This window comes from Nicotiana attenuata, chromosome 12 (genome assembly GCF_001879085.1).
Source record: "Nicotiana attenuata strain UT chromosome 12, NIATTr2, whole genome shotgun sequence".
Classification (NCBI taxonomy): Eukaryota; Viridiplantae; Streptophyta; class Magnoliopsida; order Solanales; family Solanaceae; genus Nicotiana; species Nicotiana attenuata.
The window spans coordinates 36,609,006-36,634,596 of record NC_032000.1 but is presented as its reverse complement, the minus strand read 5'-3'; the positions used below and the strand labels follow the sequence as shown (position 1 = coordinate 36,634,596).

Here is a 25,591-nt window from a genome sequence, read left to right as displayed (position 1 = left end):
CAATTATGACTTGTTCTCGGCCACAGTCCCATTCCCTTGATGACTTCTCAAATACCTCTTAGTTTAGGCCTTTTGTAAGTGGATCCGACACATTATCACTTGACTTTACATAGTCAATCGTGATAATTCCTCTAGAGAGTATATGTCTAACGGTTTTATGTCTTCGTCGTATATGGCGAGACTTACCGTTATACATAACGCTCCCAGCCCTTCAATTGCCGCTTGACTATCACAATGTATGCATATTGGTGCCAACGGTTTGGAGCCAAAATGGAATATCTTCCAAAAATTTCGGAGCCATTCAGCTTCTTCACCGGCTTTATCCAAGCTATGAACTCAGCCTCCATTGTAAGCGGGCAATACAAGTTTGTTTGAGTGACTTCCAAGATACGCTCCTCCACCAATAGTGGAATACATATCCACTTGTGGACTTGGAATCAGTTGATCGGTGATCAAATTTGCATCACAGTATCCCTCAATGACCGCAGGATATTTATTGTAGTGCAAAGCAAAGTCCTGGGTATGTTACTAAATACCCAAAACTCGTTTCATGGCCATCCAATGAGATTGGCCTGGATTGCTCGTATATCGACTCAATTTACTTATAGCACAAGCTATCTGGTCGTGTACAATTCATGATGTACATTAAGCAACCAACACACGCAGCATTAATCCAATTGTGATTATGCTCTGGCTTCATGATGTACATTAAGCAAACCCAACACACGAGCATAATCCAATTGTGATATGCTCTGGCCTTTGTTGTCTTTTGCTAATGCAAGATTCACATCAATTGGAGTCTTTGCAACTTTAAAGCCCAAGTGCTTGAATTTTTCAAGTACTGTCTTAATATAATGAGATTGTGACAATGCTTAGACCTTGAAGAAGTCTTATGGATCTTAATTCCCAGAATTAAATCAGCAACTCCCAAGTCTTTCATATCAAACTTGCTAGTAGCATACACTTAGTAGCATTTATATGGCAATATCATTACTCATTATGAGCATATCATCCACATATAAGCAAACAATGACTATGTGATTTGGAACATTTTTAATGTACACACATTTATCACATTCATTTATCTTAAATCATTTGATAACATTGTTTGGTCAAATTTAGCATGCATTGTTTGGGTGCTTGCTTTAATCCGTAAAGGGACTTAACAAGTCTACAGACCTTCTTTTCTTTACCCTGGAACCACAAACCCTTCAGGTTGTTCCATGTAAATTTCTTCCTCCAACTCTCCAATTTAAGAAGGTCGTCTTAAACATCCATTTGATGAATTTTCAAGACCATAAACTGCAGCTAACGCTACTAACGTTCGTATGGATGTAATTCTTGTAACTGGAGAGTATGTATCAAAATAGTCAAGACCTTCTCGTTGTGTTTACCCTTTGACCACAAGTCTTTCCTTATACTTGTCAATAGTGCCATCATCTTTCATTTTCCTCTTAAGATCCATTTAGAACCCAACGGTTTATTTCCAGGAGGAAGATCAACCAATTCCCATGTATGGTTGTTTCAGTATGGATTCTATTTCACTATTGACCCCTCTTTCCATAACAATGATTTACGAAGAAGACATAGCTTCTTTAAATGTTTGAGGCTCATTTTCCAATAAGAAAGTCACAAAATCTAGTCCAAATGAAGTAGACGTTCTTTAACGTTTAATACGTCTTGGATCCTCTTGGTTAAGTGTACTTTCTTTTGTTTCTTCCCGGGGTCGTTTAGATCCTTCACCAATCGACTCACATTCCTTTTTATACGGATATATATTTTCAAAGAACTCAGCATTATCTGATTCTATAAACCGTATTATTATGAATGTCGGGATTTTCTGATTTATGAACCAGAATCGATATGCTTTACTCTTAGTCGCATATCCTATGAAAAACACATCAACGGTTTTCGGTCCTATTTTTCCTTTTGGGTTTAGGAACTTGCACTTTTTGCCAAACACCCCCACACTTTAAAATAATTCAAGTTGGGCTTCCTTCCTTTCCATTTTTCATATGGAATGGATTGTGTTTTGCTATGGGGTACTCGATTTAGTATTCGGCTAGCCGTAAGAATGGCTTCCCCCCAAAGTTCTGTGGCAAACCAGAACTTATCAATAAAGCGTTCATCATTCTCTTTAATGAAACGATTCTTTCTTCTGCAATCCCATTGGATTGGGGCGTGTAAGGGGCCATTGTTTGATGAATAATTCCTTTCTAAACATATTTGTTCAAAAGGAGATTCATATTCACCCCCCTATCACTTTCTTATCATTTTGATTTTCTATTAAGTTGCGTTTCAACTTCATTTTTGTATTACTTGAATGCGTCTATTGCTTCATCTTTACTATTAAGTAAGTAAACATAGCAATATCGAGTACTATCGTCAATAAAAGTTATGAAAATACTTTTTTCCACCGCGAGATGGTATTGACTTCATTCACAAATATCTGTGTGAATTAAGTCTAAAGGATTTGAATTCCTTTCAACCGAACTATAAGGATGTTTAACATACTTTGATTCCACCACATACTTGACATTTTTGATTTGTCACATTTCAAACTTGGCAATACTTCCAAATTAATCATTTTCCGTAAGGTTTTATAATTGACATGACCCAAACGTATATGCCATAAATTCATTTGACTCAAGTAAGTAAGACGAAGCTGAAATTTTATTATTATTTTCAACAACCATTACATTCAGCTTGAAAAGGCCTCAGTGAGGTAACCTTTTCCTACAAAATTTCATTCTTACTTATTACAACCTTATCGGAAACAAAAACACATTTAAAACCATTCTTAACAAGAAGTCCGAGTAGAGACTAAATTCTTCCTAATCTCGGGAAAATGAAGGACGTTGTTTCAAAGTCACCACTTTGCCGGAAGTCATTTTGAGAAATATCTTCCCACACCTTCAATCTTCGCCTTTGAAGCATTCCCATAGAAATCGTCTCATCGGGTCCAAACAGGAGCATAAGAAGCAAAAGCTTCTCTAACAGCACAAACATGGCGAGTGGCTCCAGAATCAATCCGCCAACTCTTTAGGATTCGCCACCAAGTTGCATTCGGAAAGCATGGACATAAAACATCAACATCATCACGTTTTTCAACCATGTTTGCTTGACCTTCTTCTTGTCTTTCTTTGGAGCACGACACTCCGTTAGATTTGTGTCCAGTTTTCCACAGTTGTAGCAGTTTCCACTGACCCGCTTCTTGCTTGGGTTGTATTTCGGTCCAGAAGCCTTCTTCCTCTTTTTATTCTCTTCAACAATATTTGCTCCCATTATTGTTGAGTTTCCACGCCTCTCTTTTCAGCAGCTTTGTTGTCCTCTTCGGATTCTCAATCGAAACAATGAGATCTTCAAGGACATCTCCTTGCGTTTGTGTTCAAGTAGTTTTGAAGTCCTTCACAAAGGAGGCAACTTCTCCATCATCGCTGCTACTTGAAATGCTTCATTGATAACAAGACCTTCAATGAATTTCTATTAGTAAAATACCAAGATTACTACTTTCAACATCAATATTAATTGAGTTATACCTTTAACAAGGAAGATCGTGAATAATCACCTTGCAATTCCTGGACTTGGGTAATAACAGACTTGCTTATCTACCATTTTGTAGTCCAAAACTTTGCGGCAACAAACCTTTTTCAACCCGGCCATTCTTCGGTTTTGTATTTCTTTTCAAGCGCAGTCCACAGTTCCTTGACATTTCCACGCCACTGTAGACGTTATACAAAGCATCCTCCAGCCCGCTCTAGAATATAATTCTTGCACAAAAAATCTGAATGCTTCCACGCCTCAAATCACGAGAAAGCGTTCAGTTTCTGGAGTTTCGTCGGACAGCACAGGAACATCTTCCTTGATGAACTTCTGGAGACTTAGAGTAGTCAAATAGAAAACATCTTTTGCTGCCAGCGCTTAAAATCAATCCCGGAAAATTTTCGGGTTTCTCCGCCGGTGCCAATGCTGCCGGGTGTCGTTCGACTTGTTGAGGCATTGACAATCACCATTGGAACAGCTTGGTTCTCATTTTCATTAGTCATTTCTGTAAAAGATGAAACAAACGTTAAAATCACGTAGATTTTAATAGAGTACAAAAATATATACTCTTCCAGAAACAGTAAGTACAAATACGAAAAATCAAATTAAATTCCTTAAGCTTGTTAGTATACTGTATTTGTAAAATATTACTGGAATATAAATGAGTATAAACAGAAATGAACATAAACAGAAATGACATAAAACCAATTCGAGCCCACTGAATTCACAGTGTTCCTTAAGGAATTTAATCCCCTCCTAGTACCCAAGGTTATGGATTATTTCCTCCCAGGATAGAACGAATTACACACTGGTGTAGTGTACTTCAAACCCCAGTGTTTCAGCGAACACAAAGTTCGGTAGCAAATCCACTTACTTTTTGCTTTGTTTGATGCTAAAAGTATGCAGGAAGGAGAAAGAAACTTTAGAAAATCGTAGTGAAAATTCTGAGCAGAATAGTGTTGTACTTATAGCCAAAGTTAGGCTGAAATCTGAAGAGGGTGCAACTCTTCAGAATGGCTGTTTATGCAAAACGCCCACAGCATAAATGCCATTACATAAATGGCCATTTACTCAATAATAAAGAGGGAAAATAAAGAGGGAAAATTGAAGAGGGTAGTTACTTTTCTGTTACCAAAACATAAAAACGGATTGGATTTAATATTAATATTTAATATTAATATTTTGTTATTAAAACAAATATTTAATAACATTTCTGTTGATATTTTACTATTAACAAATAAATTTGGTCCAAAAAGTTAATCAATCAATCGATCATTTGACCAAATCCGAATCCGAATCCGAATCCGAAGCCGAAGCTGAAGCCGTAGTCGTAGCCGTAGCCGAAGCCGAAGCCGAGCCGAGCGAGCACGACGACGACGGAGCGAGGCTTGCCTTCTTCTCAACTATTTAAGAGCTAGAAGAAGAGCAATTGCTTATATACCCATAAAAAACCTTCTTCCTCTTCCAATATGGATAATGCCCATTTGCCAAGGGGGAGGAACTTAAAATTTCACTCAAAACTTTTATTTCCCTCCATTTCCCATTCACCCTCTTTTAATATTAATTAAACACATCCAAAACCCAACAGCCCTATTAAAGAAGCAGATGGTTGAAGCTAAACAGGCAGCATGGTTGACAAAAAAAATCCTAGGAGCAGGGAAATACTTGACAGAAGCAAACATCAATGTGGCAGAGGTGATGAATGGGAATAGCTACTCCATCCGAGATGTCTATAACAAGCTAAGGGGTGAATTCACAAAGGTTCCATGGAGAAGAGTACTATGTAACAATGATAGTTGTCCTAAATGGCTATTCATTGTTTATATAGCCATACAAAACAGAACTATACACTAAAGACAGGCTTTTGACACTACTAGAAATCCCCCTAAAAGCGACAGCAAAAAGCGACCAGAGTTGGTCGCTTTTTTTGGCTAAAAAGCGACCAAAAAGCGACCAAACGGACCTGGTAGCTATATTGATGGTCTCTTTTATTTAGGGACCAAAGTTGGTCGCTAATTTCTCTAAGCTAAATGGACCAAATATTCCGGATATTGACTATAGAGACCAACTTTGGTCGCTTATTAATTTAATAATATAAATTTGACGACCAAAGTTGGTCTCTAAATATAAAATACTTTTTTTATTTATTTATTATTAATCATTAGAAGGACCAACTTTGGTCTCTAATCCAATATTATATTTTAAAATCTGAAAACTAGAGACCAGGATTGGTCGCTTTTTTATTCAATAATTTATTTATTTTATTAAACTAACGACCAACTTTGGTCCCTAAATACATGAATTTAATTTATTTTTTATTACTTTAGCGACCAACTTTGGTCGCTATATCACCAGAAATTTTATTTTTTTAATGAAATAGCGACCAAGTTTGGTCGCTTTTTGTAGAAATCTGGGTAAATAGCGACCAACGTTGGTCGCTATTCTCCAGAAATTTATTTTTTTTGAAAGTGAAAAGCGACCAAATAGAGACCAAAGTTGTCGCTTTTCTGGTATTTATTTTGGCAGAAACTGCCTGTTTGGCAGCTACACCACCTGCCAGTCATCCCAAAACCCTAACAACAACAAAACAACAACAATTCAAACAACAATTCCAATAAGAATACCAAAAAAACAACAACAAACAAACACAAAAACAACATTAAAATAAAACCAAAGAAAGGTGTAAATTTCAATAGAACACCAAACTAAGTTAACTCTTATTACACCCAATGGAAAACAAATTGTATTGTCAGTCAAAAGTGCCTAAATTCAATGATTGTTTGGTACATCATATCATCACCCTCTGATGAAGTTTCATCATCATCACGGTATTGAGAAGGGTCTATTTGTCGATGACGGGAAGAATGATCACGGGGAGGACGGGAGGAACGGCCACTTGGGACAGGACGAACGAGCATGGGACGGGCAGCCTCTGGCGATGATGGCCGAGACCGGGGAATCGAAAAAGATCCAGCTAGGAGATTTTTGATCTGCTCTTGCATGCCCTGGCACTGAGCGACCACGCCAATGTACTGAGCATTCTCTAAGCTTTTCTCTTTCCTTGGACGCTTCTAGCTCGGATGTGAGCTTTGTCACAGTCTCCCGCATGGCGGAGAGTCTCTCCCATCAAGTTGCTCGGCTTGCGAGGAATCCCTATTCCTTGCATTCCACACTATAGCGATGGAATGTCCTTAGTAGGAAAAGCCGTATACCTTCCCCATTTTGGACCGCCTACAGCCCGCGTCCATAGTCTTTCAACATCCTCAGCCGAAAGTTTGAATGGCGCGCCCGACTCATAGGTGGCTGGTTGCGTAATGAATTCCTCAGCTTCAACTCTGATGCGATCCTATAAGAAAAAGTAAATTGAATTAGTATTTCAAAATTTATATAAAAGTAAATGAAAATACTTAATGAAAAGTGAAAACTTACATGTACAGTCGAGGCTCGTCCCTCGACCCACCTTTCTTCATCCGTCTCTTTATTCTTCTTCACAATATGAGTCTCCTTAAAAGCTCATCTTGGTTCATCGGACGGCCCAACTTCTTTTCCTGAAAACTCATAAAATTTAATTAATAAATAGAAAGATATACTTTGGAAAATTAAAATAAATTAAGCAATTACGTACCATTCTTCTTTTTATTGTCCCCTGGCTGACCGCACCTCCAGTGTGCAAGGATCCTCCCTTCTCAGATGCGCGAGCTTTCTTTCCCTTTTCGCTCTTCTGTAAGAACTCTGCAGTAAGCCATTGCTTTTGCAAATCATCCCAAAACTCCTGAAGCAACCAGCCAGGCTTCTGGTTCAGTTGTCTAGCTATGGAGAGAAGAATCGCGACAACGCTTGCGAGCTTTGAGATTAAAATTTGCAGCCACGTCCGCGCTTATACTGGTGTTCCCATACACACTTGCTCTGTATTTCAAAAGTTAAATATTATATGAAAATATCATAAATATAAATAATTATACTGCTTAAAAGAACATTTATACCTTAAATTCATTGAAAATTGCCTCCTTCAGTGAGAATGGGAATTCACGCCAAGACGCATAAGGGGCATAACACCAGGTGGTCTTCTATTTTCAAAGTGTCATCTCATATGAGGAGCAGAACTCATCGACGCATATAACCTCTTTAGCCTAGGTATAAGAGGTAAAAATGCATCGCCTTGATAGCGACCATCTTCCCGCTGGAAAGCCTCTTGAAACGAGGCTTTCCGCAAAATTTACAAATGCTTAAATTTGCATCATTTTTATAATATAACATGCAACTATCTTCACAACAATCAATTCTCATTGACGAAAGTCCTAACTTAGAAACTAAGCTCTTTGCCTTATAGAAATCACCAGGTAATTCGATTTCCTCGCCAACTAGTTCACGCATAAGGTCAATGACAGAGTCCATGGCTCCTTGAAAAATATTCCAATCAGATTTCATACTTAGTAATCTAACTGCAACAGACAACTCAGAGTGCGGACGACCTTTACGTAGTGGACGACTAGCTTCCTCTAACTGTTCACAAAAACGTTTTGCTTCATCATTAGGAGTTTGTTCAACATTTTCGTTGGGCTCACCCCCAAAGTGCATTCCAAAAGCATTCGCAACTATATCATGAATTCTGGAATCACTATTTCTATTCTCCCTCGACCTACTACTTTCACCAAGAACCATGTTATGAAATATCCCATCGCTACCATCCATCTCTCCATGATAAGTCCACACAAAGTAATTCGCTATAAACCCCTTCATATAAAGATGAACCTTAACTTCCTCCGGTTTTCCAAACTTCATACAGTCGCACTTAACACAAGGGCACCTAATTACTCCTTTTTATGTATGGCGGAAGTGACATTGCATGTCTAATAAAGTCCTTAACCCCTTCTACAAAATCCTCCCGCAATCCCCGCCGATTAGGATAATTCCTATTGTACATCCAATAACGATGTTCCATCTATTTAAATAAAGCAAGAACAATTAAATTAGTTAATACATTAATAAACCTCCCTTTAAATCTTTTTCTTTATCTTATAAATGTATAATTCATAGTTTAAAGCATGAATTTAGTACTCTATTTAGGTATTGCTCCTCTTCTAAGACAATGAATTGTATCTTTTCACAATTGAACTCAATATAAGTCAAAAGCTAATAGGCAAAAAAATAACCCTAATACTAAATAGTAAAAAGTTCATATTACCTAATGTAGTTCATATTAGCTAATAGTAAAAAGTTCATATTACCTAATGTAGTTCAAACAAACAACCCTAATGTAAAAAGTTCATATTACCTAATGTAGTTCAAACAAACAACCCTAATACTAAATAGGCAAAAACTCTAACAAATTACATAAAATTATATAGCAAAATTTAAAAATTGAAAAGCTAATAGGTAGATTACTAACCTTGGTAGATTTAAAAGGAGCTAAAATCAGTGGGGGAAGCGGAACAGTGGTGGCGGCGGTGACAGTGGTGGTGGCGGACAGTGTGGTGGTGGGCGTAACAGTGGTGGCGGCGGCGGAGACAGTGGTGGCAACGGGTGGGGGGATTGATTTGTGTAAGGGAAACAGAGAAGGGGAGGAGAAATAGTTGAGAGAGAAGTTGGGAAATTTGTGTGAGAGAAAATAAGATTTTGGGAGGGGAAACCCGATTTTGAGTTCTGCAATTAAAAAAAGCGACCAAAGTCGGTCGCTATTTTGGTAGCTATATAAGTATTGACTGGTTTGACCAAAATAGCGACCAACGTTGGTCGCCTTTCTTGACCGTTTGACCAAAAAGCGACCAACTTTGGTCGCTATATTTGAAAATAAGTAAATAAAATAACCCTAATTTTTTTCCTGTTTTATATATATATATATATATATATATATATATATATATATATATATATATATATTATATACTCAAAAGCGACCAAAGTTGGTCGCCTTTTGGTCAAACGGTCAAAAATGGCGACCAACTGTGGTCGCTACTTGGTCAAACAGTCAATACTTATATAGATACAGTATTCGATACAGTATTATAAGCTGTATACAGTCAATACTTAGCGTAAGTACATATATTATATATATATATATAAGCTGTATTCGATACAGTATTACCTAATACACTTATACTTAGTGCATAGTATATAGCGTAAGTGCTATAATATTATATATATATATATATATATATATATATATATATATATAATAAGCAGTATTCGATACAGTATTACCTAATACACTTATACTTAGTGCATAGTAGCGTAAGTACATATATTATTATATATAAGCTATATTCAATACGGTATTACCTAATACACTTATACTTAGTGCATAATATAGCGTAAGTACATATATTATATATATATATATATGAGCTATAATCGATACGGTATTACCTAATACACTTATACTTAGTGCATAATATATAGCGTAAGTACATATATTATATATATATATATATATATATATAAGCTGTATTCGATACAGTATTACCTAATACACTTATACTTAGTGCATAGTATATAGCGTAAGTACATATATATATATATATATATATAAGCTGTATTCGATACGGTATTACCTAATACACTTATACTTAGTGCATAGTATAGCGTAAGTACATATAATATATATATATATATATATATATATATTATATATATATATATGAGCTATATTCGATACGGTATTACCTAATACACTTATACTTAGTGCATAATATAGCGTAAGTACATATATTATATATATAAGCTATATTCGACACAGTATTACCTAATACACTTATACTTAGTGCATAGTATATAGCGTAAGTACATATATTATATATATATATATATAAGCTGTATTCGATACAGTATTACCTAATACACTTATACTTAGTGCATAGTATAGCGTAAGTACATATATTATATATATATAAGTTGTATTCGATACGGTATTACCTAATACACTTATACTTAGTGCATAGTATAGCGTAAGTACATATATTATATATACCTAATACACTTATACTTAGTGCATAGTATAGCGTAAGTACATATATTATATATATATAAGCTGTATTCGATACGGTATTACCTAATACACTTATACTTAGTGCATAGTATATAGCGTAAGTACATATATTATATATATATATATATAAGTTGTATTCGATACGGTATTACCTAATACACTTATGCTTAGTGCATAATATAGCGTAAGTATATATATATATTATATATATAGACACACACGCCCGCTTCGTAGTACTATTCATCCCTTGTATTACAAAAGTATTAACGACTTACATTTATATTATTTACATAGTAAATACAAAAGTGATTTTTAATTTTGACCATATAGAGACCAACTTTGGTCGCTAACTGTAAATGAATTTAATTTAGCGACCAAAGTTGGTCACTAACTGTACATGAATTTAATTTAGCGACCAAATTTGGTCACTAAATTTTAATCAGATTTATTTATATTTTATATAATATTTAAATTAATAATAAAAATTATTAAATGTTAGAACTGGGTCCCACCTTGGCGACCAACGTTGGTCTCTATTTCATTAAGCGACCAACTTTGGTCGCTAAATTTTGAATTATATTTATTTATATTTTATAATTTATTTTAAATAAATATATATTTATTAAAATATTATAACTGGGTCCCATGTTAGCGACCAATGTTGGTCGCTATCAACTTATTCTTCAGTTAGCGACCAACTTTGGTCGCAAGTTTTAAATTATATATATTTATATTTTATAAGTTTTATAAAATAATAATAAAATTATTTAAAAAAATTATGTGGGTCCCACTTTAGCGACCAACATTGGTCGCTAATCTCAGTATATCTTTGACCAAGCAAGTCTGACCAGTCCAGTCAACAGTTTGACTAAATTTGCGGCCAAATAGCGACCAACTATGGTCGCTAAAGTATTTCAAATATTTTTTTTATTATTTTCGGCAGTTTGGCGACCAACTTTGGTCGCTTTTCTTGACAGACCAAATTTGGTCGCTAATCTTTGGTCGCTTTTTACAGGAATTCTAGTAGTGTGAGATGGGGAAGCATAGCAAATGCAGAATGTGTGCTGTGTGAGGAAAGTGATGAAGACCATGAACACCTATTCTTTAAATGCAAATTTCAGCAGCAATATGGGAGAAGATACTGAAATGGGCTGGAGTAGGACGAGCTGCCAGAGAATGGAGTGAAGAAATAAGCTGGACCATTAAATTTGCAACAGGCAGAAGAGCATCAGCAGCTCTATATAGACTGATGTTGGCAGGTACAGTATACTACATATGGCAAGAGAGAAATTGAAGGATCTTTCGAAAACAAAAAAGGACAGCTGAGACTTTGATTAGAATGATAATCCAAGACATCCATTGTAGGGGTAGTATGAGAACTAGTCTAGAGGATAAGCTAAAGTCTTTAAATTGGTATCCTTAGATAGATAGATTATTGTGTAGCTGATGTAGTACTCACAGTTGGGGCTGCATGTCCAACTGTAAGGAAGAATGGGTTTTGTTTCGTAATTGTATCTCATTTCCTAGGTAATAAAATTTAAATTACCAAAAAGAAAAAAAAGAAGCAGATGGTTAATGAACTTATTCTCTTCTGTGAAGGTTCGTGCATTTGTAATGCGTTAAAAATGGTTAGACAATTTCTAAGCTTAATCCTTTTGTAATTACTTATTGTCTTGTAGTCTTAATTGCATGAGCGCATAGTTAAATACTATTACTGTTGCTAATTCAAGGATAACTCAACTACCTACATGAACTAATATTTGTTGTCCTAAAATTTTAAACTGAAAGCCTAAGGTATGTTGGATAAGCACGGTTCAAAACAGTTAAATTACTCCGTATACCTTTTGCTAGTCAACAAACAATTGGTTTACTAAACATATTTAGAAAGGCTTGAATATCACTTTATAGGAATGAGTAATATAGATATTCTTAACTGTTAAGAATATAATCACTTAAGGAATAATAGTATTACGTTTACGTATCGTTACGTGAATCATGCCAAAAGAAAGAAGGGATAGACTTAACATACCTAAGCTGATTCTCTTGACAATCCATCAGAAGTTAATAGATAAACAAAACAGTATGAGATATGCTTTCAGCTACTATCCAACTAACCACAGAGAACGAGATGTCCAGTGGATGTTTCCCTCTTCAGCTATTCTTCCTGATCCCCAATTTCATTGTTAATGCCCGTTTAGTAGATTAAAAAAAAGTATCCAGTAAGCTTATGGAGGAAAAACAGAAATTCGCCACAAGTTTATATAAAAGTTAGGAACTTTTCTTCTTTTCTCAAAAAGGAAAAGAAGATGGAAACTTGCGCGCTGCAGCTATGGAGTTAGACTATTGAAGTGTTGTCCTTGAAATAGTTATAGATGTGGGGGTAGACACAAGACAACCTTTTCTTTTGCTATGTTAAGAAGCTGATATATCATATACCTAACCAATTGAATTGGCATTGAACCTTCATTTCTTTATTCAATTTAAAGTCCCCGTATAAACAAATGCAAACAGATATTTTCCCATACAACTTTTTATGCAAATAATCCAAGTGTCTTCTTAAATTGATACCACAACATAGGTCTAGCTGCCAGACAATATAAAAATACATTACCAATAATGAAAAAAAGACAATGGAAACAATTGAAAGATAACTTATGTATTAGGTGTTATGACTCATCACACCTCTAATTTTGATATGCTCATTAAGCTAGATTTAGAAAAAGCTTTCGATAGACTGGAGTGGTCCTTTATTTATAAGACCCTTCATTACTTCAAATTCCTTCCTAAAACCACTAGACTAATTATGCATTGTATTACTACTAGTTTTATAGGGGTGTTAGTAAATGGTTCAAGAACAAATTTTTTCCAACCTAGTAGGGGTATTCGTCAAGGCGATCCCCTCTCACCCTACATTTTCATATTGTGCATTGAACTTCTTTCTAGACTCATCAACCACCGGGTTGATCTTAGGAATTGGGATCTCATCCAAATTGGCCATAGGGGCCCCTCCTTCTCCCATATACTATTTGCGGTTGACATAACTCTCATGGGAAAAGCTAATAAAAAAACTAGCCTTTGTATAAAAGAATGCATGGATTATTTCTCCATGGAATCTGGACTTACCATAAACAAGTCTAAATCCAGAATTGTTATCCCTCCTCATTGCCCAAAAGATGTCTCAATCCACCTACATTCTCTTTTTGACATAAAATGTATGCTTGAGTTTGGAAATTATCTAGGATTCCCTATCCTTAATAAGAATCCAAAAGACAAGGATTTCCAATTCATTCTGGATAAGTTACAAACTAGACTCTCTCATTGAAAATGTCCCATCCTTAATATGGCTGGGTGTACCATACTAGCAACAAGTACCCTAGGAGCAATTCCTTCACACATAATGCAATATACTCTCCTTCCTTCTAAAACACTTCAATCCATTGATAAAATTCAAAGGAATTTTATTTGGGGTACTACAAATATCTCTAAAAAGCTTCATCTTATAAATTGGGATACTGTCACCAAGAATAAAAAAGATGGTGCCTTAGGTATCCACAAGGCAAAAGATAAGAATTTGGTCTCCCTTGCAAGCCTTAGGTGGAGACTCTTAAAAAATCCTTCATTACCTTGGTGTTATCTAATCAAGTCCAAGTATGCTCGCTCAAAGACTATTACAAACCTTTCTTTCATCTGGAAATCTATCCTCCAAGGATGGAAACTATGCAACAAAGGAATTTTGTGGCATCCCTCAAAAAATGCGTGCTTAAACATTTGGTATAACAATTGAATTTACAATACCTCTACCCTTAGGAGCTCTATTGAGGGCCCCCTCAACAAAACTGAGTGTGATCTCTCCCTGGGCAAACTATCTAGGGGCAATAATTGGGACCTTAGTAAAATTAGATTTGAACGTCCCCCCTAAAGTTATTCACAATACTAAGCTTACTCCTACCCCCTCAAATAACTCCAAAGTGGATGATCTCAGCTGGAATCTAAGCCCCAATGGAATTTTCTCCACAAAATCTTGCTTTAACCTTCATAATAAAGCCTTCATTCTTTCAAATTGTTATAAATGGATATGGAACCTCCAGTGTCATAGCAAGATCAAGATCTTTCTCTGGAAATGCTGCCACAACCGTGTTCCTTGTAGAGCTTATCTCCATAAAATTAGTATGAATGTGGATGACACATGCACTACATGCAGAATGGGCATTGAGAGCATCCAACACATTTTCCTACACTGTGCCTCAACCCAAGGATTCAGGAAAGCCATGGGCATCAGCTATGATATTAATATGCGCGATATTAACTGGCTTACTGAGCTACGTGATGCCTTCATAAAACAAAACTCTCAAAAGATTAATTGGCAAACTCTTTTTCCTTTTTGCATTTGGGAAATATGGAAAAACGGGAATAATAATAATAATAATATCAATAACCTTCGCTGCCATCTCGACGTAAAATCACCCATGCATTTTGCATGGGAATATCACTTTTTCACTGAAAGGAACCCTTTTAAAATCAAGAAAATTGCCATTGAGACTAGGTGGTACAAACCATCAATAAATACTATTAAACTTAACTGTGATGGTGCTTTCTCTTCTACTAACAATGCAGTAGGAATTGGTGGAACATTTCGCAATAGTAATGGTGATTGGATCTTGGGTTATCAAAAAAGGACTCATGCTGCCTCCCCAATTCATGTTGAACTACTAGCTCTCCTGGAAGGGCTAATAATTGCACTAGACTTTAAAGAGACAAACATGGAAATTGAAACTGATAGCACAGATGTCATTACACTATTGCATGAAGACTGTACTAACTTTCAAAATGTTAATGCAAATGGTTAATGCACCAACTGAAGCTCCCATTACTAAGGCACAACTTTAGGGAAGGAAATGAAGTAGCTCATCGACTAGCTAAGGAAGATTTGCAAAAACCTCCCAGTGATAAATGCTTTTACCATTCTCGTCCACCTTTTTTTGTGCAAGAAGAAATCCAAAAAGACAAGCATGAATCTTGTAATAGTCTAAGAACTATCTCTACGAATGTTTGTAATTTCTTAGCATCTATGGGCAATAGTAATGCCCTTAAGACTATGTCTGAGTCGTGTACTTTATTTTTTAAGTAATATAAATGTCGTGCTTTTATGTTAAAAAAAAAAAAAAGAAGACTCATCACACCTTAGTGCCACCAAGCTACATGGCTTTAAGAGTCATTCAATTGAAAGGGAGGGGCTGTCACGTGGGTGGCGTGAGAAATTTTAATATTTATTCACTTATTAGGTAATTAGGTAATATCTCCTTATCCGGTAATTAACCAATTACCCTCATAATTATGAACTGTCTCAAATTACATAAAATTTTATTTATTTTTAATACATTTTATACACCGTACTATTACGGTCATGTGGTACCATGTAAAATAAATTTATACACTATTGTTTCATTAAAATATCCATGTAAAAATACATATATTTTCTCAACTTCTAATTTTCCTATTCTCATCTAAAGAGTACAAATTTTCGTACACTTAATTCTTAAAATGGTAACAAGATAACCTTCTTTTCTTATGAAAAAATAAATTATATCTTTATATTAAAGAAAATCTCATAAACTTTTCTCATACTATGTGTATAATTCAAAACATATTCGAAAGTAGTAATATTAATAACTATATAAAATCATATTTTTCAAACCATTTTTTTTCTGTTACAAAAAAAGTTCCACTCAAAATACCATATAAAAAAAAGTTCCACTCAAACCAATTATATATATCAAGGTTGTTAAACTTACGGGGTGTAACATGAGTGCGGAATAATATAAAAGCCAACAATATTTAGTACAATCCGGATCTAGAGTCACAACTGACGAGCTTCTAGAATCTCTACAAACATGGTCTGAAGTAAATACAATTGTCTTGAATGACAAAAAACAATAAAATAGGGGAAATAGAAAGGAACTTCAAGGTCTGCGGACGCCAGCAGATCTACCTCGAGTCTCTAAAAGCAGCTCCGAGCTTAAACGCCTCACGGACAGCTGGGACCCGTGCCAAAATCTGCACAAGAAGTGCAGAGGTACAACCAACCCCTTGTACTCCGTAGAGTCGAGCCTAACCTCGACGAAGTAGTGACGAGGCTATGACAAGACACCCACGGAAATACTTTTGCAAATAACAGTATACGTAAAAGATAACAACAAATAAAGGCTAAACATGTATATTGGGTAGGGACATGCAAAAGGGGTACAAGATACGATAAAATACAGCAGGAAATGATAACCAGAACACTCAATATGCCTTTAACCAGTAAAATAGATAAACAGAATGAATAAAATTGCACGGCATCACCCTTCCTGCTTTTACTCTCAACCTCACAATGAAACAATAATAACGACACGGCATCACCCTTCGTGCTTTTACTCTCAAAATATGGCACGGCATCATCCTTCGTGCATAAACTCTCACAATATGGCACGGCATCACCCTTCGTGCATTAATACTAAAATACGCCACGGCATCACCCTTCGTGAATTAACACTCTCCCTTACCGTATAACAATGAACATATAACAACAGGGAGATAGAATTAACAAGAACAAGCCTTACGTTAAAATGGTCCTACAATACTAACCTCAAATTTCAGAAACAATACTCAATTATCATAGCTAGTCCATAAAAGCGGAAAATTTTATCAATTTGATAAGTAACTAGTCTAAGAATGGATAACATGATCAAAGTAGGCAATAAATTACAAGCACCAAGTCTCACCCTCCTGCTTTCATCGCATTTGCGATAAAATGTTCACAAATGCGAACTCTGGTCTCCCGCAATTACGACCTCCTGATCCCAATTGTGATCCTTACTGACTCAGGCATTCTTCGCAAATGCAAAGAAGTTGCTCGCAAATACGATCCTGATAGGTTTTGGAATGTTCGCAAATGCGAACACTGATCTCGCAATTGCAAGATCAGAGACCAGCACCAGAAACTGAAGAACACCAGCTGAGTTTTCTAAGCCCAAGCCACTCTGTAGCCTATCCGACACTCACCTGAGCCCTCAAGACTCCAAATGAAACATGCACACAAGTCAAAAAACATCATACAAACTTGCTCGCGCGATCAAATTTCCAAAACAACACCTAGAACTACGAATTGGATACCAAATCAAATAAAATTTTCAAGAAAACTTATGAACTCCTACGTTAACAACCTGACATCCGAATCACTTCAAACCAACTCCGTTTCTCACCAAATTCGACAAGCAAGTCACAAATATAGTAATGGACCTATACTGGGTTTTAGAACCAAAATACAGACCCGATATCAATAAAGTTAAACACTGGGCAAACTTTCAAATTCATTAAGCCTTTATACTTTCAAATTTCAATAAAAAGCGATAACTCGAGCTAGGGACCTCCGAATTCAATTCCAGGCAAATGCTCAAGTACCAAATTATGATATGGACTCACTGAGACCGTCAAAACATAATTCCAGGAACTGAAGTCAACTCAAATGAATATTAAAGCAAAAATTTCATTTTTGTCAGTTTTTTACATAAATGCTTTTTGTAAAACACACGGACTGTGCATGTAAATCTAGGAAGGCTAAAATGAGGTATTTGAGGCTTCGAAACATAGAATTATGTTCTATAACACTAGATGACCTATTGGGTCATCACAGCAAGGTACCTCTTCCTCAACCCCTTGAAGACGTTCCTCTTCACTTCGCGGATTCGCCGCATCCTCATGATAAAAACATTGTCAGATGATCTGAGTGTGCAAATCTGGTGAGTGCAAATTGGTGTATAGGTTTGACAGTAATAAGCCCTCAAATAAGCTCTAGAGTAATAGTGATTCTCAGGAGAGTGAAAAGTGTAAAATGAGGCCAAAACTCCTATTTATACTTAGAGTGAATGACAGGGAAAAAAGGCCGAGTGCGGCCACACAATTCCAAGTGCGGTCCGCACTCCTTCACCCGGGCACCGGTTATCTACTTCTCATGTGCAATCCGCACAATTTTAAGTGCGGCCGCACAATTCCTCTCACGATTGCATATTTGCTCCGAACTGACAGGGAAAAACTTCACAGACCTTGTCATTTAACATGTACTCTAGCTTTGGTGAAGTGGGGTCAACAGGTGAAATTTGCGGCCGCACAAGCTCTTCTGCGATGGCATATCTTTTTCTGCGGCTGCACAAGCTCTTCTGCGATGGCACATCTTTTTGTGCAGCCACACAAATGAAATATGTGGTCCGTATTTTCTTTTGCACGTAGCAATTCGTTCATCCTTCTTTCATGTAACACTCAACCCTGGAGCACATTTCAAATCAATTTAAGAACAACAAATAACATCTAACTACAAGAGAAAAAGGAAAAGAACTTGAGTTGCCTTCCAAGAAGCCTTTAAATATCGCGGCGCGACGCAATGTCTAAGCATCCTCAAGCGAAATAAATGATTGCCACCACATGGCTCTCTCCAACTTTGCTCATGCAGTGCTTCACTCGGCGACCATAATCAGAATACTTCATTATTCTTGTTCTTCAAATCAAATTCACCGAAGGGAGTCACACCAACAATTTCAAACGGACCACTCCACTTGGACTTGAGCTTCCCGGGGAAACATCCCCAACCTTGAGTTAAACAACAATACAAGATCACCGGCCTTGAATTCTTTGTTCCAAACGTACTTGTAATGCATCTATTTAATCTTTTCTTTGTACAAGGATGAACTCTCGTATGCATGATACAGGAACTCATCCAATTAATTCAAGTGTGCGACCCGTAGTTTGCAGCTACATCCTAATCAAGATTCAATTTCCTCAAGGCCCACATCGCCTTGTGTTCTAGTTCGACGAATGATGACAAGATTTCCTAAACACTAACTGTCACGACTCGGAATTCCCACCTTCGAGACCGTGATAGCACCTAACATTGCACTTTCTAGGCAAGCCAACGTTAGAGAATCTTTAAGCCAATTTTGTTCAATTTCAATGAGTAAAGGCAATAAGCCAAAAGGAAACTAAGACTGATTGCGGAATAACATAAAATCCCATAATATCTAATACAATCCAGATCTGGAGTCACAATTCATGAGCTTCTAAAATTTTCTACAAACAGAGTCTGAAAGAAATAAACTGTCTTGAACGAAAACAAACAATAAAATAGGGGAAATAGAAGGGGACTTCAAGGTCTGCGGATGCTAGTACATCTACCTCGAGTCTCCAATGAGCAAATCCAAGCTGCTACGCCTCACAAACAGCTCGGTCCAGTACCAATATCCGCACAAGAAGTGCAGAGTGTAGTATGAGTACAACCGACCTCATGTACTCCGTAAGTGTCGAGCCTAACCTCGATGAAGTAGTGACGAGGCTATGACAAGACACCCACATAATATACTATGCAGATAACAATATATGTGCAAGATAACAGCAGATAAAGTCTAAATATGTACTATTGGGAGGGGGACATGATAACCAGAGCAGCCAATATGCCTTTGACCAATAAAAATGAATAAGCACAATGAATAAAATTGCACGACATCAACCTTCGTGCTTTTAATCTCAACCTCACAATGAAACAATAATGTTGCACTGCATCACCCTTCGTGCTTTTACTCTCAACCTCACAATGAAACAATAATACTGCACGGCATCACCCTTCGTGCATTAACATTCTCCCTTACCATATAACAATGAACAAGTAACAACAGGGAGATACAATAAACAAGAAAAAGCCTTAAGTCAACAATAGTTCCATCATACCAATCTCAACTTTAGAAACAATAGACAATTATCACAAATGCCCATAAACGCGGTAAGAACGATCAATATAATAAGTAACTAGTCTAAGCATGTTACACCCCATATTTTCGTATGTGAAAGTACGCCATAAGTAAATTGATAAAAGCTCGAAAATGAGATGTTACATCCCGTATTTTTGTACGTTAAAGTTTTGTCGTATGTTCGGGAATGAGGTTATTTTGTGATTATAAGTGTTATACTATTTCAAGCAAGTGATAAGTAAATTCGTGAAGTTGAGAGGGTAAGAAAATAAATGAAAATGAATGTCATTGAAGTTTGGCATTTTGAGATAAAATACGGTCCGGGCTATAAATACCCGATATTTATAAACTAGTGTCATACAAGGTACCACATAACCATGATAGTAAGGTGCATGAAGTGTGTTAAAAGTGAGTAGTATTCTAAGTAATTTAGGATATTTCTTAATTATGAGGGTAATTGAATAATTATTGGATTAGTGGGGGATTGACAAAGTTAATTAAGTTATTGGATAATCTTAAAGCTTAAAACGTTGCAGCAAAATGTAGTCAATCAAATGACTCTTAAATGATGTTGCTAGGTGTCATAATTTGGACATTATCATCCCTACAAGTAGGGCCCAAAAAAATCCATCAATTTTAAGAAATCTACCTTATTTAGATATAATTTTAAGTATGGCAACATACGGGTTAAGATTCAATTCGGATTCGCAACTCTAAGAGATTTTCCACGAAGCTATTCAGTGTAAATGCAACGAGATTTGAAATTCTAAGAGAGTACGGTACAATCTTTATCAAGAACATCATATGGATTTTTTCCTACTTCGATCCGCCTATACGTGTTATCGCAATTGACGCGTGTTAGAGGGATTATAAAGAGAATCGGCTCAAATATGTTAAGGCTATCCCTTCTTTCTTCTTGGCATGATCCATATGATACAAACGAAACGAGCAAAATGCAAAACTTCCATAAATGACTCTATTCATAGAAATACCAGAGGTTCCTATGTTCTTGATTCCCCATATGTCATAGTATTGTATTGTCTGTTCATGGGTCTCAGAAAATACGTAAGTTGATAAAGTTTACTTCATGATATTAATCATAGGTATAATGGTCTTATGACGTTCGGAGAGATTTTATTGATGTACTTCTCATGCATTGCATTCATTTATACATATACATTGACCCATGATCAGATGGCTCTGTATACGCATATATATATATATATATATATATATATGGAAAAAGGTTGCGACGTTATATATGTACCACCACCTGATCAGCTAGTATACGTTGATGATTTTGCCTACAGTGGCCGAGATGATATGATGGGATGTCGTCAGAGGCTTGATGATCTTATCAACACATGTACCTATGCACGACATGACATTTATATGCATATGCATGGCATTATACATATTAATGATTCACATAGTTATTTAGACTTACATGTCGAGTCTTTTACTCCATGTTTCTCTCATATCTATTATTTATTGATTTTCATTTCTTACATACTCGGTAAATTATTTGTACTGACGTCCCTTTTTCCTTGGGACGCTGTGTTTCATGCTCGCATGTCCTGATAGATAGGTTGAGAGTCCTCCAAGTAGGCTATCAGCTCAGCGGAAGGTGTTGGTGCGCTCTATTTTGCTCCGGAGTTGCTTATTTGCTCAGTATAATTAGGACATGTATTGATTAGTATAGCAGGGCCCAGTCCCGACCTTTATATTACTTATGTACTCTTAGAGGCTTGTAGACAAATGTCATGTATACATATTCTTTTATGGCCTTGTCGGCCTATGTTTTAAGTTTACAAATGATCATGTTGGCCTTATAGGCCCGTATGTCACGTGTATAAGTTTCTATAATGGGTGGTTTTATGTCGAGTGTTTCCTCATATTTTATTGTTGTTGCCTCATACGTCCCTTCTGGCCCACTTACCCGTGATGATGTAATAAGAAAGATACGTTATGTTGGATCTCGGTTGAGTAAGGCACCGGGTGCCCATCGCGGCCCATCGATTTTGGGTCGTGACAAAAAGTTGTACCAGAGCAGTTCTGTCCTAGGGAGTCTACAATCCATGTCTAGTAGAGTCTTGTTTATGGGTGTGTCATGCACCACACTTATAAGCAGGAGGCTACAGGGCATTTAGGACTATCACTCTTCCTCCTTATTTGATACAACTTGTACCCGTTTGAACTAGACTCCCTAATTGAAGGGAGTTCGGGTCTTTAATTGGTTCTGATTTGTATTATTTCTATAATTGTGCTAAGTCAGTATTTATTACCTTATTTTCCTGCATGTTCTCAAACTATAAATACTCTACCCTCTCTTTAGCATAACAGATGAACAATTACACTGTTCGGAACTCTCTCTTACACACATACATACTCTCTTGCTTCTCTTGCTGTTTACTTGATACTCAGTCGGCTGCAAGCCAAAACTGAGTGATTACATTGCTCTACTGCTCTATTGTTCTACTGCTCTATTGCTCTACACACTACTGCTCTACTTTCCTTCATTGTATTGCTCTTCACTTCTCACTCTGCACTTATTCTCTCATTTTTACTGGTATGTTTTCAGTTTAACTTACAACATCCAAAACAATATGTCTCTATTTGTATTGCACTTCCTTTTGTTTCTCTTATGTTTCTACTTGTGGTTCTGCTATCTCCCTTGCAATTAGCATGCCTATTTTTCCATGTGATTACCCCTTACTTGTAATTCAGCATGTCCACTGCTTTCTTACATTTTCTACTACTATTCTTCCCTACTCCCTAACCCCCAATGCATTATAAACGTGTGTTTGTGACACCTAGTTACTATGTGATCCTGAACTCTTCCCCCTAAACCTAATGTGTAACTCTGTTTAGCACCCCTTAATCTAATGTTTTTAAGCTCCTTGCATGAACACTTTGTGATAGACTATTGTTGTGACTATTTAAGTTCTGTAGTACTTCTCTGGTGTTAACCTGTGTGCAAATATGCTTTCACGTATGAACTACTTGTCCCCAATTCCTCCTTTCCCTGTTTGTGTTTGAACTATGTATGTTGATTTGGTTTTGAGTTGCTGATTGTCCTGTTTCTTTTCTTCTTCAAACTGGTTTTTCACTAAGGCAAACTCTTCTATTGCATTCCAAAACTTATTTCAAACTAATCATTGTCAAAATTGTTTCCAGCTCAACTCTTTTAAACCTATGTCAAGCACTCTCACATATACTCTTAGAAGTCTAGGTTCTGCCCCCTTAATGTGTGACTGCTTAGGGACCCTTATTAGCTCCCTCTGAACTCTGACACATTAAGGTTGGCTCTTCCACACTGCACTTACTCAATTTGGTTATGAATCTGGGTGTGAGCACTGCCCAGGATCCCTTAAGATCCTTAGGGGAACTCTGACACACCTGGATCATGTGAAAGGCTGTGAACCAATGGCATTTGAGGCATTTTGGAGATTCTGTGCCTATCAGTAGGCTCACTATTGTATAACTTCTTCTTTTATTATTTCAATTATGTAATTTGTGCAAACGGTTTATAATAATTATTGTAAAAACTCTTTGGGATGGATAGTGAAAGGGGGTGGGGTAAATATTCATGCTATAGGTGTTAAGGGTAGAAAACATGTTATTAGGTTTATATTCCTAATTGCGCAATAGAAGCAATGCTTAGGATTCATACATGCATTAGAAATCATGCTCTTAGGTCCCATGTTTATTGTTTCAGCATGTGCATCCTTATAAAATCATGTGTTAAAATCTGCTAATAATTACCACTTTACCATTATGTTATGCGCTGCCATGTACACTTAGAGATCCTGCCTTAAGATAAAAACAACGCTAATAAATAGGTCATTTCCATATCTTCTGCATATTCTGAAAGTATGTAACACTTATAAATTTAGAAAAAATCCTACTCAGGTCATGCATATACATCACTCTGCATTTTTTGTGCATTAGATATCATGCCTTTAGAATTGCATTCACATCCGCTTAGGCATCTCTAGTTTAATTATTGATAAAAAATAGATTAACCCAGCTGGTAATAATTCTGAAATTCTGAACATTTAGAACAGCATGTTTAGTAATATAATTCAAACAGTCTTCTCTAAGTAACCCTGATAATTGGAACACTGTTTTACACCTAGGCAAGCCTTAGGTGCTAAATTTGTCAAAACTAGAAACATGCTTCTTTATGTATGCTGCTTAATTATCAACTGGTTTAAAATCAGTAGGCAAAACTTATTAGGACACCTATTCTGAGTTACAGATCAAATCTGCCTCTGTTATGTTTTAAAATCACTTAGATACCATGCTTTAGGATTCTGAGTTCAAATGTGGACCTTATCTGTGTATGAGTCGTGCTGTCTATGTGCATTACTTGTGGAGGTATATCTGAGCCTTCTATCTATTTTCTGTATTTCCCCCTAATGCAGTCCTATGTGTTCTTATTTGTCGCCTAGTATTTTTCCTTTAAACCTGAGGGTCTGCCTAGAACCTCCCTCATAGGATAGAAATCCTAAACTCCTCCAGGATTATAGGAAAGGAAAGGTAATAGCATGCAATATGGGTCGAGACTAACCCTCGCTTTAATTACCTTCACGGGGCGGGAAAGGGTAGATATGGATATGATGACCGGTGCGTTAATACCACGTGTAGCCCCTCTTAGAGAAGTGTCATACCGGGTATTGCATTGATGTGATCCATATTATAAACAAACCTAGGACACCCCCTTTACATTCCCAAATATGCTTAGATTGTAATTCTTTTCAAAATCTTGCTTTTTCATTAATTGCTTTTCAAACACCTATGTATTTAAACTTAAATCACCTACTATTTGAGCCATACTTGTTTATTTGCTAATTGTACCAATTCACAAAAATTGTTTGGCCGAGAACCACACTAGTGAATCCTGAGGGGTGCCTAATTCCTTCCCCTTAGGATAATTTCAAGCCCTTACCCTATCTCTGCTTACCAAACGTAGGTATAAATGAACCCTACAGGTGCCCTAACGCACCTTAAATCGTTAGGTGGTGACTCTTCAAAACTGCAAACCCCCTTTCCCAACCAAATGTCATAAACCCGATTTTGCGAGAAAAAGGGGGCGCGACAGTGGTGAAGAAAGAAGTGATTAAGTGGTTAGATGCGGGAATCATATTCCCCATCTCTGACAGTAATAGGGTCAGCCCAGTTCAGTGTCACGACCTAAACCCCCGAACTGGTCGTGATGGCGCCTCTCGTGAAGACGAGGCCAGCCAACTAACCCAACTCGTCTTTTCAAAATTAGTTAAACCAT

The 25,591-nt window shown here is 36.5% G+C and overlaps 1 protein-coding gene across 1 annotated transcript; it reads left to right on the top strand.

Moving 5' to 3' along the window:
• Window positions 14,995–17,515, top strand: LOC109236036. Its single transcript, XM_019402268.1, has 3 exons — window positions 14,995–15,340; window positions 16,471–16,601; window positions 17,396–17,515. The coding sequence occupies exons 1-3, from the start codon at window positions 14,995–14,997 to the stop codon at window positions 17,513–17,515; spliced, it is 597 nt and encodes a 198-aa protein (XP_019257813.1).